Source organism: Stomoxys calcitrans, chromosome 1 (genome assembly GCF_963082655.1).
Source record: "Stomoxys calcitrans chromosome 1, idStoCalc2.1, whole genome shotgun sequence".
In the NCBI taxonomy this organism is placed as follows: Eukaryota; Metazoa; Arthropoda; class Insecta; order Diptera; family Muscidae; genus Stomoxys; species Stomoxys calcitrans.
The window spans coordinates 70,019,581-70,037,118 of NC_081552.1; the positions used below are offsets into that span (position 1 = coordinate 70,019,581).

Genomic DNA, 17,538 nt, shown 5'->3' on the forward strand with positions numbered 1-17,538 from the left:
CACCCCTTCGTAATTAATAAATAGTGAAACACAAAACAATTTAAAAAATTCAGCATTTATTTGTAAAAATAATTAGATTTTGTAATATTTTCGCTGTTATAAGTTAAATAAGCGCAACTTTCCAAAAGACTTTGAGAGCATATTCCACTTTTATCCAAATATTGTTGTTGTAATTGAAAGACCAAAAGCACAACACATTCTTTCAAAAACCTCATTAATTCGTACAGATTGACTGAGCTGCTGGTTGTGAAAGAGATATTATATTTCTTTCGAGTATATATATTTATATTTAAAAATTACTTTCTTATTTATGCACCCACAAACACTGTATTTATTTCCACCCAGAGTAAATACATATGAGCAACATCGCTAACACTAACAAACACTCAGTTACAGTTAGAAGTTTGACGATCGCGTTTATTTTTCATAAGAAAATTAATTGCTGCACATCGACTGTGGTTGTGCTCTCAATGGGCGTCCCGAAATATAAATTTTCCCTAGATGAAAAAACAAGTTATGACGAAACGAACTCATCTCGGTAAATTTTTCCGTTTGTTTTTTTATATGGAGTTTCAACGCGAAAACCGAATATAGTACCGGCCTTATATAGGTTATGATAGAATGAGACAAAGCTATTATATAGTATGTCGTTGGTTTTAAGTCTGTATTTTAAGTATGTTCAAGTACAATGTATGAAAGAGATGAAAAACCCCATTCCTTTTTTTGTATGTAGGTGTAGTAGATGATGCCAGAACATCTTGTGAAATAAAATTTCAAGTCAGTCGCTTGCAGTAAAAGTTAAACTCAACAAGTGTTTTTTATTGCGTCATCTCTTATGCTCATTGGGTACCTGCTTCCCTTTTGTTTTTGGGACAATTAACAACAACCTGTCTTTGAACTCTCATATAGTACCCGATGTCTGGAAAATGGGCAGAGCGATCCCGCAACTGATGCCTGGAAAGGACACGAGTAAGAGGGAGTCATACAGACCGATCTCCCTTCTCTCAACAGTAGCCAAGACGCTTGAATGACTACTCCTCCTGAACCTTGTTAGAGAATTTTCATTCGCAGAGCATCGGCATGGATTTCGAAGACTGCATAGCACAAAAACTGCTTTGCATGCCATCACCACACACATTTGCGTGGCTTCAGCCCAGGTCATATGATAGGACGGACCTCGTAGCACTGGACCTATCGAAAGGAGTTCCCCAGGGCGGGGTGATATCTCCGGCACTGTTTAACCTAACCTCCATTCTATCCCCTCCAGACGGCATAGAAATCGTACCATATGCGGACGATCATGGCATCAGCATTGTTGTTGTTGTAGCCACATTTTCATGTGTAGGTGGCGAAACTCGTCAAGCTCCTGAAGGTAAATAAGTTTGTTCTGGTCCAAAGGACCGATCGCTCGGGGGATAGGGTGGCCATTGATTATTTAAAGGCGCCAATAACTCACCTTGTCATATCGAGCATCATAGACACTCAGTATTTGTGCAAGAGCCGGTGCCGCCCGCCCGCTCACTGAGACTCTGCTCGATATAGCTGATTGACCGTGACTGCCGTTGCAGCTACTCCGTATGGAGCATTCCACTAACGGCTAACTGTGGAGGCGCCTGGCAGCTCGCAGCTAAGCTTTCCGTGACAGCAATAAACACCACACAGATCGATGTTCCAGGCTGTGTGGTGCTCACAGCTATCCCTTGCCGGGAGCGAATATAGTTGTTGTAGCCACATGCCTATATGTGGTGATCCTCGTCTAGCTCCTAAAGTGAGCAAGCAAGCTCGTTCCGATCCAAAGGACCAATCGCCGAGGGCAGATGATGGCCATTGGTTATTTAAAGGCGCCTATAACTCGTCTTGTCATATCAAGCATCATAGGCACTCAGTATTTGTGCAAGAGCCGGTGCCTCCGCGACTGCAATTGTAGTTATTCCGTTTGGAGCATTCCATTATCCGCAACCCGGTAGCTCGCAGCCAAGCTTCTCATGATAACAATGAGCGCTCACTGAGACTCTGCTTGATATAGCTGATTGACCGTGACTACCGTTGCAGCTACTCCGTATGGAGTATTCCACTATCGGCTAACTGTGGAGGCGCCTGGCAGCTCGCAGCTAAGCTTTCCGTGACAGCAATAAACACCACACAGATCGATGTTCCAGGCTGTGTGGTGCTCACAGCTATCCCTTGCCGGGAGCGAATATAGTTGTTGTAGCCACATGCCTATATGTGGTGATCCTCGTCTAGCTCCTAAAGTGAGCAAGCAAGCTCGTTCCGATCCAAAGGACCAATCGCCGAGGGCAGATGATGGCCATTGGTTATTTAAAGGCGCCTATAACTCGTCTTGTCATATCAAGCATCATAGGCACTCAGTATTTGTGCAAGAGCCGGTGCCTCCGCGACTGCAATTGTAGTTATTCCGTTTGGAGCATTTCATTATCAGCAACCCGGTAACTCGCAGCCAAGGCTCTCGTGATAACAATGAACACCACAAACATCGGATCTCAAAGTCCCAGCCTTTGTAGTTCTCATAGTTATCTCGTGCCGGTGGAACGAATATAGTACCAGTTGGACAGCCTTATCCACAAAACTTAGTGTAGATTTGAAATAGGTTTATTTGGCAGTTCTATAAAGGAAATCTGTTATAAATCTGCTATATCCGTGAATATTTAAAGAGAAATAGATATTCGGCGTAATAACCTTTTGCTTGACGTGTTAACACCCTTGATTTTTTCAATAGTTGCTGGCCGTATGTGTGTTCGCGTACTCAAAAATGTGTGCAAATTTGCACAAATTGTTACTGGAAGTCGTTCGGGTACCTTATTTGAAAGCAGAAGATGGCGGGAGAGTGCGTGAGAGAGATCATAATTTTGAGTATTTGGTAATTGAGAGCTTTCAAATACACATAGCCCATAAAGTCTGCGTTCACCTGACAAACTTTTATGATTGGTTAAAGAACACAAAATAAAATTATAAATCAACTATTTTACATATATTTTTTCTTCATATTCCTAACATTAAAAAACAAAAACAAAATTCTAAGTTTGGTTAAGCACTTTCACTCTAGAGCGATTTAAATATGATAACAACTAAATATAAGCACCACAAAGTCTGCGTTCAGTAATTAAAAATAAACAAAAGAGTTATTTAAACACAAAATACAAACATATTAAAACATTCCTAATATTTGGTAGGATAGCCACGTTGTTTAAGACTGCACCTAGTCTATTTGGCATGGAGTTTACAAACTTCTCTGTTTCCTCAGATGTTATTTTCGCCCATTCTGCCTGCATTACACTTCGTAACATCTCCTTGCTGGTTATAACGTGCTGACGAATTTTTCTCTCCAATAGATCCCAAAGATGCTCAATGGGGTTGAGATCTGGTGATTGGGGTGGTGTTTTAAGCTGCTTTGGAGTGTTATATATTGGGTTGTCCAAAAAGTAATTGCGGATTTTTTAAAAGAAAGTAAATGCATTTTTAATAAAACTTAGAATGAACTTTAATCAAATATACTTTTTTTACACTTTTTTTCTAAAGCAAGCTAAAAGTAACAGCTGATAACTGACAGAAGAAAGAATGCAATTAAAGAGTCACAAGCTGTGAAAAAATTTGTCAACGCCGACTATATGAAAAATCCGCAATTACTTTTTGGGCAACCTAGAAGCCAAGGCCTAACAACCTCCGAGGTATGCTTTGGATCGTTATCTTGTTGGAACCAAAATGTCGTTGCTAACCCTAGCAGCACATGGTTTAAATTTTTTTTTCAAAATATTGAGATTACCCCATTTATCCATTTTGGACTCAATAAATTCTAATTGACCCACTCCACTAGCAGCCATACACCCCCACACCATAACTCCATCACCACCGTGCTTCACCGTTCCAACTAAATTTTGTTTTTCCAGCTCAGTCCCGAACTTGCGCCACACTATTTGCCGACCTTTAATGCCAAAAATAAAATTATTGATGAAAGTATTAGCGAATGCAATCCGCTTGTGTCTGTTTATGACTGAAATATACGTCTTCGAGCAACTCTTCCATCAAATCCAGCTCTATGTAATATTTTTCTGGCAGTTTCGGCACAGATGCTTTTTTATAACATTGTTTTAATATTTTCAACAATTTTGGTTGATGTTATACGAGGGTTGTTGCTTGCCGTATTAATCACTTTGCGCTCTTCTCTAACGGATAATTTTTTTGGACGCCCAGGCCGAGGCTTTGAAGTTCTAATGCCGGTTTCTTTGTAATTATTAAGAATACGTTCTTCCAACTGTTCCACCAATAATTCTAAAGCTTTGTCCTTCTTTCCACAATTTAATAATTATTTTTCTTTCAGATATGCATATTTCCTTTCCTTTAGTTTCCATGTTTCCAAATTTATTAATTTAAAAAAAACACGTGTAACTATCACTTGTTGTGATATTGAACTGAAACTGACCAAAAATAAGAACAAGCATCATAAAAAGTAACGGTACTTTCGAAGTAAACAAAGTAAACGCAGACTTTTTAGTTGTCACAATTTCTTCTTATGAGACAATTTCTTCTTAGAACAAAAAAGCAAAAATGTTGTTTTTTAATCATTAAAAAAGAAATTGTCACATGAACGCAGACTTTATGGACTATGTGTATCTCCTAGAGGTTTTTTTCCGAGCAGAAATTTGTGTCATCAAACAGCTGTTTTATGAAATTTACCTGTTTAATAAAAAAGCAAAAGGCTGGGGTTGTTGTTGTTGTAGCAGTGTTGTACACTGAGGCGGCAGCCCTTGCCGATGAAGGAATCCATCGGGTCAATCCGATACGAACAACCGGCTGCCATGGGATTGCTGGGGTCTTATTACCGCATACGTGGTCGAGTGCGCTTTCGTATCGAATGAAATTAATCTCGAATTTAATAGATGTTATACCAATTGTATAGATATTGTAACATAGCATTTGCTATAAATTATGATTTATTTAAACATTCACGTTCTTATTATTCAAAAATTCACGTTCAATGGAGAAATGCATAATTCACAATAGAGAGATTTTGATTGATTTTATTCTTTCAGGTATGCAGCAATTCGGCCCCTGTTCTTATTCTCCCGCAAATTTTTACTGGAAAAGTACGAGAACAGACCTCATATGTTTAAAAAATATCATTCACAATGCAACACATTTTGTTTATTGTATATTGTGAATTATATACAATGACACACAAAATATAATTAAGGCTGTGACAGAAGCACGTATTTAAGAAAGTATTTTCACAAATTTCGAGATATTCGGAATATTTGAATATAACCTATAGAGAGGCAAATATGGTAAATATGGAGGAGTCAATTAACCCATTGAAAGTATCTAACTTCCGAATGTATCGAAAAGTTTCAGTTCAGTGGTTTTAATATGATGTTCCCCGAAGCTGGACGCAGCTTCAAAGCTTCCTACAAATGTTTTTCAGTCTCAATGTTGCCGGGCAATGAAAGACAAGATGTGGAAAACGGAGGAAAAAGTAAATAGCCAAAAAGTAAATTTACTTTCATTGCTAAATTTATTTTATTCCATTTAAGTCATTATGCCACCTTCAGCTCTGGACTCCCTGACACGCTTGAATGTGGAATATCCCATGTTGTTTAAGTTGATAAACAACAAAAAGGGTCGTACATCTCATGCTGGCGTTTTAGAGTTTGTTGCCGATGAGGGTAAATGTTATTTACCATACTGGATGATGGATAATCTATTATTGGGAGAAGGAGATATTTTGACCATTGAAAGTGTTTCACTACCCGTGGCAAAGTTTTCCAAATTTCAGCCTCATAGCACTGATTTTTTGGACATAACAAACCCAAAAGCCGTGCTGGAAAATGCTTTAAGGAACTTTGCTTGTCTCACAACGGGAGATGTTGTGGCCATAAAATATAATAAGAAAGTATATGAATTGTGTGTGTTGGAGACAAAACCAGGCAACGCTGTTAGCATAATCGAATGTGATATGAATGTAAGTATGGCAAATATGTTACCCAAGATATTTTTTAAATGCTGTTTTCACGCTCTAGGTCGAATTTGAAGCCCCTGTGGGCTACAAAGAGCCATCTTCATCGAGAAAGGGACAACCTCAAGAAGAAGAACCACAGGATCACGTAATGGAAGAAGTAGTCGAGACATTCAAGGGTTCTGGCGTTCGTTTAGATGGAAAAAAGAAAAAGGACAATCAACTCGATGCCCCAGTTATAAAGAAGGCAAGCAATGTCCTCATAATAGTTGAACATTACTCATTTTTTATTTTTAAATTAACAGATTTTGGCCCGCGGTGTTCCGGACTATGATTATAGTTTTGGTTATCTTAAATTCGACCGATCTATTAAACCAATTAGCGATCGCGTGGCTGATATTGATGCTGCCCCTACTACGCAAGAAAGTTTCCAGGGCGAAGGATTTTCTATGAAAAAATCCCGCAAATAATTTGTTTACTGGTTAAGATAAACAATTCTACATTTAATCAACAATAATATATTCATAGTTTTAAAAGATTTTTTCATTGAGAGGTAACTTATAAGGGGATTGTCAGCCTTATAACTTCTTCTGCTTTAGCCGGAGGAGGAGGTACCAATGTCATGGGAGGAAGTTTGCGTATTTTGCGACCGAAGCGACCATCTTTGCGTTGCCACAATCCGGACCTGGGTCGGTTACCAAGCTCACGCATTTTTTGGGCCGATCCAATATGTTCCTTATTGTGGTCTATGTTGCTAACACGTCCTGTAGAAGAAAGGTTACTACTGCCTAGAATTTTTGACTTTAAAGTTAACATACCTACGGTGGCCATACATGTTTTGTCAAAGGCAAATTCACGCTTAGATGGCAATTGAACTACAACTTTATCATCAAATTTCCTCAGAATGGTGCCATATGTCCCTGCTGCATGTATCAGATGACAAGGATAACCGGGATTCTTTTCTAAATTATGAATTCGGGTTCCAACAGGCAAAGCTCCTAAAGGGTAAGCGTCGCCTTCGTTGGGTCGAACTGCAAATATTTTGAAACATTAACAAATTATGGTTCAAATAATTTTTAAAATCTCTTACCGGGAATCCTGGGTATAAAACGGGAAGTTTTGATAATATCACCTGCCTTCATATTTTCCGTTGCCAAAATGTACTTCAGTTCATCTCCCACACCCACCAATGCTATTTTAGAAGTCCGGCAGCCATCATCCATAATTTCAATAACTCTCTCCTCTTGTGCGGGTCCTTCTGTCGGACCTTCTCGTACCCACTTTATCCAGTGGTATTTTTGTTTTATGCCACCACCAATACCTTTGGCCACAACACGGCCGGTGACGGGATCGCGCCCAGCTAAATGCGTGGTTTCCAACGGTTCAACCGTGTACTCATCTTTGAAGTGTACTATTCGTCTAAACTGCTGGCCATTTCCCGGTTTTGGCTTTTCTACATATTTCGTTTTGTTTCGCAATTGCATAACAGCAATGTTGGATGCAACTGGTAGCAAGCTGTGCCTTTGTGTCTGTACAACACAATTCGCCATTAACCGGGTTAAATTATTCATATTTTAATAAAAAGATAGATTATTTAACAAATTCTTGCAAGACCTGGCTGGTATGTATGTATGTATGTATATATTTATTTGAGTCTTCTTCTTTTTCGATTACATGTGAATGTGGTTTTCGATTTCTTAATAATATTTAGAACTATTGTTGTCTCGTTCTATTACACGATTAGTATAGATAATTGCTACGCGCTTGAAAGTATAGAGTATACTTATGAATATGAATAACATAACAAAATGAAATGAAAACAAAAGGCTTGCTCTCGGCCTTTACTGTTGCTTACAGAGCAAAGAGAGTCTGTATAATAAATAACTTATAACTAGACAACAACTACAACGAAATAACAAAATGTTCTGCAATTACTATAGCTAACAGAGCGAATTGGCATAACCAGTTATGAATGAAAATGTAAATATCACAGTTTGTACGAATGTATGTATGTATAAAAATATAATGTATATGACATATGTTTATATGTTTCGACTCAATCATCAAAGAAGAGTATTAGAAAACGAGTTGAGCTGTGCTCATGGTAAGTATTTAGAAATACATAAAGAACAATTAAAAGCAAATTTATGTAAAAAATTGCGTTATAAAACTAATATTATATTATATTTTTTTTTTTTATTTCTCATCCACGATGTGATCCAGGTGTCGTCTTGCGGAAAAATTCTGGCAACATGGAAGGGGCTGATTCATTGTCGAAAGTTTCATTGATTATGGCAACTGGTGAAAGGTAAGCTGAATCAACCCATGATGAACGTTCTTCTAATTCATAAATGTCTCTTATCAGGTCATTTTCGTGCGTGGCCATTTTTTTGACGAATATTTCTAGAAGCTTGAAACCATAAGAACACAATGGTTCGATGTCTGAAATATCGTAGATGTAAGAGTTGGAATATTTTTTTGTGCGGCTTTGGTAGTGCTTATTTATACATTTCCTTAACACTTTCCTCTCTAGGATTTCCATTTCTTTGGCCACTGTCGGAGAGATAGTGAACCAGATTGGAAAGCCGTATATCAGCACGGGTCTAATGGCCACTTTGTAAAGCAGTAACTTAGTGGATTGTGGTAAGTATTTGCTATTAAATAAATAGGAAAATGAACCTAATATTTTTTTTGACTTTTGCAGTGATCCTCTGGCGTGTGGGTTGAATTTAAGCAGCTTGTCAAATGTGACGCCGAGATATTTGACTTTGGATTCGACGGGTATGCTGACTCCATTAAGGGTAAGTTCCAGTCTCTTACTCTGAGGTACCACATAATTTGGGCATTTGCCTGATGCATTCCTTACACAAACTGCTCGTGATTTCGCTTCGTTTATCTTAATACCCCATGTCTTATAGTATTCATCGATGCGTCTAAGGTGTACTGCTGCTTTCTCCATGGCGATCTCTGGGGATTTATCGTGAGCATATATAAGGCAATCATCTGCGTAAAGAATGGCCTGCGAGTCTTGCGATGTATGGGGAAAATCGTGCAAAAATATGTTGAAAAGATGTGGTGCTAGGACACTGCCTTGGGGTACGCCACTACCAACGGACCCGAAGTTCGACAGTGTCCCCTGTACATCTACACAAAATCTTCGATTTGAAAAAAAGCTGTGTAAAATCTTAACAAGGTACGGATCAGTCTCTAACTCTATTAGCTTATACAAAATGCCAGTATGTATAACAGAGTCGAAAGCCTTCTCTATATCAAGGGATATGGCTACCGTGCAGGATTGATCTCGAAGATTGATGGTGATGTCGCTATGAAATTTCAATAATGCGTGTTGGGTGGAATGTGTCTTTCTGAATCCAAACTGGAAGTCAGGTAAAGGTTCAATTATGTAATCGTTTTCAATTTTCTCTTTCAGGATGTGCTCAAATATTTTCCCAATGTTGGACAGGAGAGAAATTGGGCGGAAATCGGACGGAGTAGCACACTCAGTTTTCTTTTTGATTGGGAGAATTTTTGCTACTTTCCAATCGGACGGGAAGTAGCCATTGTTTATGCAATTATTGAAGATGAAGGTGAGAAGATTTAAAGTTGATTCTGGTAATCTCTTTAATACAAAATTTGATATTCCATCTAGGCCACTCGATTTCTTATTGTTCATGCGTTGAACAATATCTTTGACTCTTTCTGGAGTTGTGAAGTGCAAATTATCCTGATTTCGGGCTGCGTTGATCTCGTAATCGAAATTATAGATATGTCGGGGAACCGCGTTTAAACAATTGGAGACCTTTGATTGCAGATCCTCAACTGGATGAAGGGGTAATCTTGTACGGAAGGTGTCTGAGTAAAAGGCATGGAACTCGTTTGCGATGTCAGTACTATTGGTGAGTATACTGTTGTTGCGGACGATTTGTTGGCAGAACGGAGATTTAGATTTTCCCGTAATTTGATATACTTTTTTGAAAGCGGAAGGACCTGGTTTTATATCTTGCAATCTTTTGTTAAAGTAATCAGCTTGTTCCATGTTCACCGATTCTTTAATAATGGTCTTTAGCAGCTGAATCTGTTTGGACAGCACATTATACTCACTGCTTAAGCGGTTCCCCGTTCGATGAAAGATTTTCTTCAATTCCTTCTGCCAGCTATGCTTGATCTTATAAAGTTTTTTGGTTTTCTCCGAAAGTGGAAATTTATCACCCTGCGTTAAGATTTGCCTAGTGTGAGCGTTGTGTATGCAATTGAAAGATGTTTTAAACTGATCTATCATTTCATCTATTTCATTGTCCTCTAGATTAAAGCTAGAGATCGGCATAATTCGGCGGGATGCCGAGTCCATATCCTGAATGAAATTTGGCCAGTTGGTGTCCTTATAGGAGATGTATGTCCGGGGGGTCCTCAAGATGAGCTCTGGATGATCTATTCTGAGTGACAACTTTATTGGGAAGTGATCGGAAAAGGTTGGTAATGTCGAGATCTCAAAATTTGGCAGCGTTCTGTTCAAGAGGTGCGGACTCATCAAAAAGTGGTCCAAAAATGAAGGGCCGTTTGGATATGACGGCTCTGCATCGCATAACCGGTCCACTTCGAGGCTATTGTCATCTAACCATCCACGCAAAGATTTTCCGTTCATATTTTCCATACTATCGCCCCAAACCGGGCTCCTTGAATTCAGATCACCTCCTAGGATGAATCCATCAAAATTGCCACAAAGCTGCAAAAGTTTGGCCAGATCTGCTTCAAATTTATGCGGAGGATAATTGCACTGGACATAAATCGATCCAATTAAATATCTCTTTCGAGCGCCATCATTCATAAACTCTATCTGGGCCAGGGAAAGATTTAATCCAATGTCATCCAAAAAGATCCGGTTATATTGAATTGTATTTTTCATAACAATGGCAACTCCAATTGGGGAACTGTCATAAATGAAATTGTAACCATCTATTCTTGCCCTCTTATTCCTTTTCAGATGACATTCTTGGATGAAGCCAATGTCAATTTTGTTACGGTGGAGAATGTCTTTAAGATCTATTTGACGACTAGTATCAACAAGAGATCTTACATTGAAGGTTAGTAATTTTATGAATCTATGGTCCATAACTAATTCTAACTTTGTTTAGAAGGCGCAAAAATTCAGCTTTGGCCTCAGACTTTGACATATTGGCGTATTCGGAGAGGAATATGTTGACCTCCTGTTCCAGGGTCAATTCATCGGGATGCAAGAAGAGAGATGCCAATTTCAAAAATTGGTCAATTATTGGCGGTTTTTGTTGAGTTGCACCTTGCTGTGACGGACGAGTCTGAAACAAGTTAGAGAATGTATGGCCTGGAGTCACCATGGACATATTGACCGCCCTACTGACGTTGGATTTTGCTCGAGAATTCTCCTCAATGGCCTTAGACAATCTCTGCTGACGTGCAGCAACATATTTCCTATAGGTTGGGCAACCCCGCCAATTCGCTGGATGGCCCGCCTCACCGCAATTATTGCAGAAGGGATCCGACGAATCCTCCTTTGTTCGTTGGCATTCGCCTGGGCCGTGCTTTTTGTCACATTTCACACAATTGTATGCAGAGTTGCAATTTTTTGAAATGTGGCCCCACCGTTGGCACCTGCGACATTGGATCTCAGAATCCTTTCTTCTTGGTTTCTCCCAAGATACAATTTGGCTTTGTATGCCCCTTATATTAGAAACATCAGATAGCTGTTTCCCAGGTAATAATGAGACTAAGAAAAGACCAGTTTCCTTATTCCTTTGTGTTTTGTAGATTGTCACATTGGCCACAGTATTCGGAACCAATTCATCTAACTCAGACTTTATTTCTTCTATTTCCGTGCTAGAAGTAAGCCCACGCAATATAAAGGAAGGTTGTTTCAGTTCCTTCGGAGTAAAGGAGTATGAGTGGATGCCCTTCTCACGTAGGAGAGCCATCATTGAAGAATGGACAGACGGATCAGAAAAAAAAATCTTGCTTTTGTTCTTATTCATATTCTTTACTTTAAAAGAAAATTTAGGTATTGTCTCCCTCAAAGAATCAACCAATGCTTTGATGTTGACATTATAAATAAAAATTGGTGGGCACCATTTTGGTTTTGTCTCACCGTTGTTGTTGTTGTTGGCGTTTGTTTTACCATTATTGGCCTGGTTGTCTTGCGTTGCTGCAGTTGAAGTTGATGCAAAATCCACTTGTGTGAGGACACTAAGTATTCCAAATGGGTTGTCATCCGTCTGCTTATGCTTTTTCAATCTTTCCCTCAGCTCTGGGATTTCAATGTCGTTAGGATTCACTGCCGTCTCATTACGCTGCCTCTTGATAGCGCTAGTCTGCGCGCCCTTGTTGCTTATTATGTCTGCATTCAAATTATGCTGCGAAGTAGAAATTTCCTCCTCAACGACATCGCAGTCCATGTCGTTGGGTTTATAGCCAGGCATCTTGTCTGCAAAATCTGCAGGTGGGATGCCTCAAAATATGGTATGAATATTTAAAGTTATTTACTGTTTTTCTTCTCTTTATTTGAAACACTATTACTGCTTAAAATTTTTTTCAACGATCAGCCCCAAAATAATAGAAAAATCGACCTGGCTGGTAAAGTTGTAGCAAATGTTATATATATACGTAAGATATCAACTGTGACAAGTTGGCGTCCGATTAGAGCGAAACGTATCTTAAGATGCGTATTACAGAGTACGGTATTCACAACAGGTCCCACTTAGGGTTAGTACTCGGTTCCTCTTCTCATGCAGTAATATTTCAAACTCCGTTAAAAAACGTATGAGCTAAAAACATGTGAAATAAATAAAGGCATTTCTTGTCAGCTGCTTACGTGCAAGTATACACACATATGTATGTGAGTGTTTGGGTCTTACTGAAACTCATATATGTTGTTGTTATTTCAACCAAAACCCACCTCTTCGTAATTATTGAATAATGAAACACAAAACAATTTAAAAAGAGACAAATTCAGCATTTATTTGTAAAAATGATTAGATTTTGTAGTACTTTTACTTTTATAAGTAAAAACCTTTGTCGGCATCTTCCACTATTATCCAAATATTGTTGTTGTAATTGCAGACCAAAAGCACAAAACATTCTTTAACAAACTTTTTTATTTCGTACAGATTGATTGAGTTGCTTGATGTGAAAAATATTTATTGTTCTTTCGAGTATATTTATTTATACTTAAAAAATACTTTCTTATTTATGCCTCCACAAACACTTTATTTTTTTCCACCCAAATTAAATACATGTGAGCAACATCACTAAAAATAACAGACACTCAGTTACAATTAGAAATTTGGCGATAGCGTTTATTTTGTGTAAGAAAATTACTTGTTGCACAGCGACTGTGGTTGTGCTCTCAATGTGCGTTCCGAAATGTAAATTTCCCTATATGAAAAAACAAGTTATGACGAAACGAACACATTTTGGCACTTTTTCCCTTAATTTTTTTATATGGAGTTTCAACGCGAAAACCGAATATAGTACCGGCCTTAATCCGAAAGCTTAACAGAATATTCTGCTTTATATAAGCGATTTTCGTACGTATATGTGTCAAAATCAGCTGATTTCTAGATGGAAAATCATGCCTAAAGCTGGGTATTATGTTCAGCTTTTCAGGCGGAATAAAATAAGTCGGCGAAACGCTGGAGGAAAATAGGTGAAAAAGTAAAACTCTGTGTAAAAAGTAAAACTAGTGAGGAAAATGGCAAAAAGAAATTTTAGTGGCAACGCTTTTGTTTTATTGGTTTCTTTTTGTTTTATTGGTTTCAATGCTTCATTTTTTCTTTTTATTTTATTTATTTGCAAAAAAAAAAAAAAAATAATAATAATAAAACCATAAGTGCAGATAAAAAAGTCTTTTGGTATGAAAATAAAAACAAAACATAACCGCCAATTAAAGATTTCCACGACTATTCCGAAAGCAGAATAGAAAACTGAACCTAAGGGTTGGTATTCAATTCTTCTTTCGGAATAGCAGCTGAAATTTTCAATTGTTTCGCGAGCGAAATTTTACAGCAATCAAATGTTTTTGTTTCCATACCAAAACACGTTTCTTTATCTGCACTTATTGTTTTATCTATTTTATATACTTTTTCTCAAATAAATAAATAAAAACGAAACACTGAAACCAATAAAACAAACAAAAATTATGCCGGCAAAAGTTTTAAGTGTTGCCACTATAGTAGTTTTTTGCCAGATTACTACTTGTCTGCCTATTTTTAGCCAGTTTTTCGCCTACGTTTTTTTATATGGAGTTTGAGAGCATTCCGTCTGAAACGCTGAACAGAATACTCAGCTTAAATCGGAGTATTTTTTTTTTGGCTTTCGGAATTTTTGCGAACAATATAAAAAAAATTATTGTTTAAACATATTTACATGAACTTTTACACTAACTCAACTTTAAGGTGGGGTTACATACCTCGAGCGGCATTTATACGTTGTTGTTGTTTTTGTAGCCACATTTTCATGTGGATGTGGCGATCCTCGTCAAGCTCCTGTAGGTGAGCAACCTCGTTCCGGTCCAAAGGACCGATCGCCGCGGGAACTGGGTGGCCATTGGTTATCTAAAGGAGCAAATAATTTGCCTTGTTATATCGAGCATCATATCGGTGCCAACCGGCCTCTCACTGAGACTCTCCCCTCGATACAGTTGATTGTGCGCGACTGCCGTTGCAGCTAAAAATACTTTTTATACCCTCCACCATAGGAGGGGGTATACTAATTTCGCCATTCTGTTTGTAAAACCTCGAAATATGCGTCTAAGACCCTATAAAGTATATATATTCTTGATCGCCATGACATTTTAAGTCAAACTAGTCATGTCCGTCCGTCTGCATGTCGAAAGCGCGCTAACTTTCGAAGGAGTTAAGCTAGGTGTTTAAAAGTTTGCACAAATACTTTTTATAAGTGTAGGTCGGTTGGAATTGTAATGGTCCAAATTCGTCCATGTTGTGATATAGCTCCCATATAAACCGACCTTGGGTCTTGACTTCTTAAGCCTCTAGAAGGTACAATTGCGTCCGATTTGACTGAAATTTTGCACGTGGTGTTAAGTATGCTTCAAACCGGTTTAAAACCTGATATAGCTGTCATATAAACCGATCTTGGATCTTGACTGCTTGAGCTCTTATAGGGCGCAATTCTTATCCGATTTGGACGAAATTTTGCGCGAGGTGTTTTGTTATGACTTCCAACAAATGTGCTAGGGTACATAACCTGACAAAGCTACCATATAAACCGATCTGGAATCTTGACTTCTTGAGCCCCAAGAGGGCGCAATTCTCATCCGACCTGGCAGAAATTTTATACCACGGCTTCTCCTATGACCTTCAATATACGTGTCCAATATGGTCTGAATCAATCTATAGCTTGATACGGTTCCCATATAAACCGATCTCCCGATTTTGCTTCTTGAGCACCTACAAGGCACAATTCTTATCCGAATGGACTGGAATATTACACAATGACCTCTACAATGTTCAGCATTCAATTCATTTATGGTACGAATCGGACTGCAACATTATATAGCTCCAATAGAATAACAGTTGTTATTCATTATTCTTTGCTTGCTTAAAAAGTGATACCGCGCAAAGAACTCGACAAATGCGATCCATGGTGGAGGGTATATAAAATTCGGCCCGGTCAAACTTAGCACGCTCATATATGTTTTTAACTCACTAATGTATAAACTTTATGGGACCACATGTCGATATTTAGTGGTATTATAGATACAACGAGATTAGAATAATTACTCAATCCTATGGTGGTGCATATTGTGAAATTCTGTACTTTTATTGCCTATGACAGATCATTTGTCTTAGTAGCCGAACTTAGAATACATTCTCAAGCGCCGTAGCGCAGGGGTTAGCGTATCGGGCTATGACGCTGAATCTGAAAAAATGTTCAGCGGTGGTTATTTTCTCCTAATGCTGGTGACATTTGTTAGGTACTGTACCATTTGGTATGGTAAAAACTGCAAACTTTGCCCATTAACATTCCACTAAGGAACAGAGGCAAACTTCTCACATATCAATGAGTGCAGTCCGATTCAAGTTTTAAGCTCAATGATTAGGGGCCTCCGTTTTTTTAGCCGAGTCCGAACGGCGTGCCGCAGTGCGACACCTCTTTGGAGAGAAGTTTTTACATGGCATAGTACCTCACAAATGTTGCCAGCACCATTGAAAATTTTCTCTGATGGTCTCGCCAGGATACGAACCCAGGCTTTCAGCGTCATAGGCGGACATGCTAACCTCTGCGCTACGGTGGCAGTGGTATGGTAGCCATGTGAAAACCTCTCCACATAGAGATGTAGCACTGCGGCACGCTGTTCGGACTCGGTTTTAAAAAGGAGGCCCCTTATCATTGAGATTATACTTGAATCGGCAACACTAACTGATATGTGAGAAGTTTATCCATGTTCTTTAATGGAATGTTCACGGGAAATTTTGCCTCGATCTTCTGCACGCCTTCTTCAATCTCTTGACACTTTTCGAACTTCATGTGCTTATATATAGATTTGAATTCCAATTGATAAGCAATCTATTATAAATATTTCTATCACTAAAAGCTAATTTTTATAAGTAATTAGCGTTATCTTATTGTAATTGTCTACGTTTTTATTACACCCATAACATCTGCTAAAAACCTTTGAACTTCTGGATCTTGCATCAAAGCCCTTTTTTTCATGCTTAAAACCATGGCCAAGACATCGGGGCACTTCTCCTTTTCGCGTCCACCTGGTCGGAAATCATTATCGTGTCCTTCATCCTCATCACCAGCGCTTACAGTACCTGAGTTGATGTTTAGCGCATGCATGGTAGTATCATCCTGTGAATCCGTAACCACTTGTTTCAATTTTTGTTTATTTTTGCGTTGTGCTATTGATGCACTCGTGGAAGCTTCCGACAATGTGGGATGAACTTTTGTAGATTTGTCTGTCCGTTTGTTGTAGGGCCTCTTCTGGCGAGCTTCCTTAACGGGAACATCTTTGTTCAGTTTGTGACTTACAGGACTGTGAATCGCTGCAACAGATTCTTCAGGCAAGCTATGCCCATCCTGCAGTCGCCGTTTAACATGCAAATTTAATCTTGCCTTTATATCATGAGGGGCTCTCTCCTCCGATGTGGATGGTGATGTTTCTCTTTTAATCATGTGTATATTCAGATTTTCTGGATAGTCAGTCATTTTAATTTAATTTTGAATAAATATTTTCTTCAACTAATTTAAAACATTTGATAATATTAGCTGTCAAAATTACAAAACCATTCAAAGCTGAATTCTGTAAAAACTACTTAATTAGTTATTCGAACGTAACAACGTTTCTCGCTAAGTGCACTTTCTGTCAACGAGTTTTGGTTGTGTGTGTGTATTATATTGGGTTGCCCAAAAAGTAATTGCGGATTTTTCATATAGTCGGCGTTGAAAAATTTTTTCACAGCTTGTGACTCTGTAATTGCATTCTTTCTTCTGTCAGTTATCAGCTGTTACTTTTAGCTTGCTTTAGAAAAAAAGTGTAAAAGAAGTATATTTGATTTAAGTTCATTCTAAGTTTTATT

At 38.4% G+C, this 17,538-nt stretch overlaps 3 protein-coding genes across 4 annotated transcripts; 1 reads left to right on the plus strand and 2 right to left on the minus strand.

The window, feature by feature from the left end:
- Nucleotides 1-5,178: 5,178 nt before the first annotated feature.
- LOC106086823 (ubiquitin fusion degradation protein 1 homolog) lies at nucleotides 5,179-6,506 on the plus strand. Its single transcript, XM_013251636.2, has 5 exons — nucleotides 5,179-5,300; nucleotides 5,362-5,488; nucleotides 5,547-5,974; nucleotides 6,033-6,215; nucleotides 6,274-6,506. Exons 1-5 carry the CDS (start codon nucleotides 5,298-5,300, stop codon nucleotides 6,436-6,438), a joined length of 906 nt encoding a protein of 301 aa, XP_013107090.1. The 5' UTR covers nucleotides 5,179-5,297; the 3' UTR covers nucleotides 6,439-6,506.
- On the minus strand, nucleotides 6,451-12,626 carry LOC106086824 (large ribosomal subunit protein uL2m). Of its 2 annotated transcripts, XM_059370216.1 has the most exons (4): nucleotides 12,562-12,626; nucleotides 7,059-7,582; nucleotides 6,787-6,999; nucleotides 6,451-6,732 (listed from the first exon to the last, which is right to left on the minus strand). In XM_059370216.1, exons 2-4 carry the CDS (start codon nucleotides 7,537-7,539, stop codon nucleotides 6,527-6,529), a joined length of 900 nt encoding a protein of 299 aa, XP_059226199.1. In that variant the 5' UTR covers nucleotides 7,540-7,582; nucleotides 12,562-12,626; the 3' UTR covers nucleotides 6,451-6,526. The 2 variants fall into 2 exon arrangements, with proteins under 2 accessions (XP_059226199.1, XP_013107091.2); XM_013251637.2 differs by lacking the exon at nucleotides 12,562-12,626 and having other exon boundaries at nucleotides 7,059-7,586.
- A 3,128-nt stretch (nucleotides 12,627-15,754) lies between these two features.
- LOC106086827 (uncharacterized) lies at nucleotides 15,755-17,246 on the minus strand. Its single transcript, XM_013251641.2, has one exon. It carries the CDS (start codon nucleotides 17,165-17,167, stop codon nucleotides 16,592-16,594), a length of 576 nt encoding a protein of 191 aa, XP_013107095.1. The 5' UTR covers nucleotides 17,168-17,246; the 3' UTR covers nucleotides 15,755-16,591.
- Between the last annotated feature and the right edge of the window lie 292 nt (nucleotides 17,247-17,538).

Coding starts and splice junctions, on each gene's coding strand:
- LOC106086823 (XM_013251636.2), top strand. Junction 5,489..5,546: donor TGTGGAAAACGGAGGAAAAA/GTAAATAGCCAA, acceptor ATTCCATTTAAG/TCATTATGCCACCTTCAGCT. Junction 5,975..6,032: donor TAATCGAATGTGATATGAAT/GTAAGTATGGCA, acceptor TTCACGCTCTAG/GTCGAATTTGAAGCCCCTGT.
- LOC106086824 (XM_059370216.1), bottom strand. CDS start 7,539: ATGAATAATTTAACCCGGTTAATGGCGAATTGTGTTGTACAGACACAA. Junction 7,000..7,058: donor TTTTATACCCAGGATTCCCG/GTAAGAGATTTT, acceptor AAATATTTGCAG/TTCGACCCAACGAAGGCGAC. Junction 6,733..6,786: donor AACATGTATGGCCACCGTAG/GTATGTTAACTT, acceptor TTTCTTCTACAG/GACGTGTTAGCAACATAGAC.
- LOC106086827 (XM_013251641.2), bottom strand. CDS start 17,167: ATGACTGACTATCCAGAAAATCTGAATATACACATGATTAAAAGAGAA.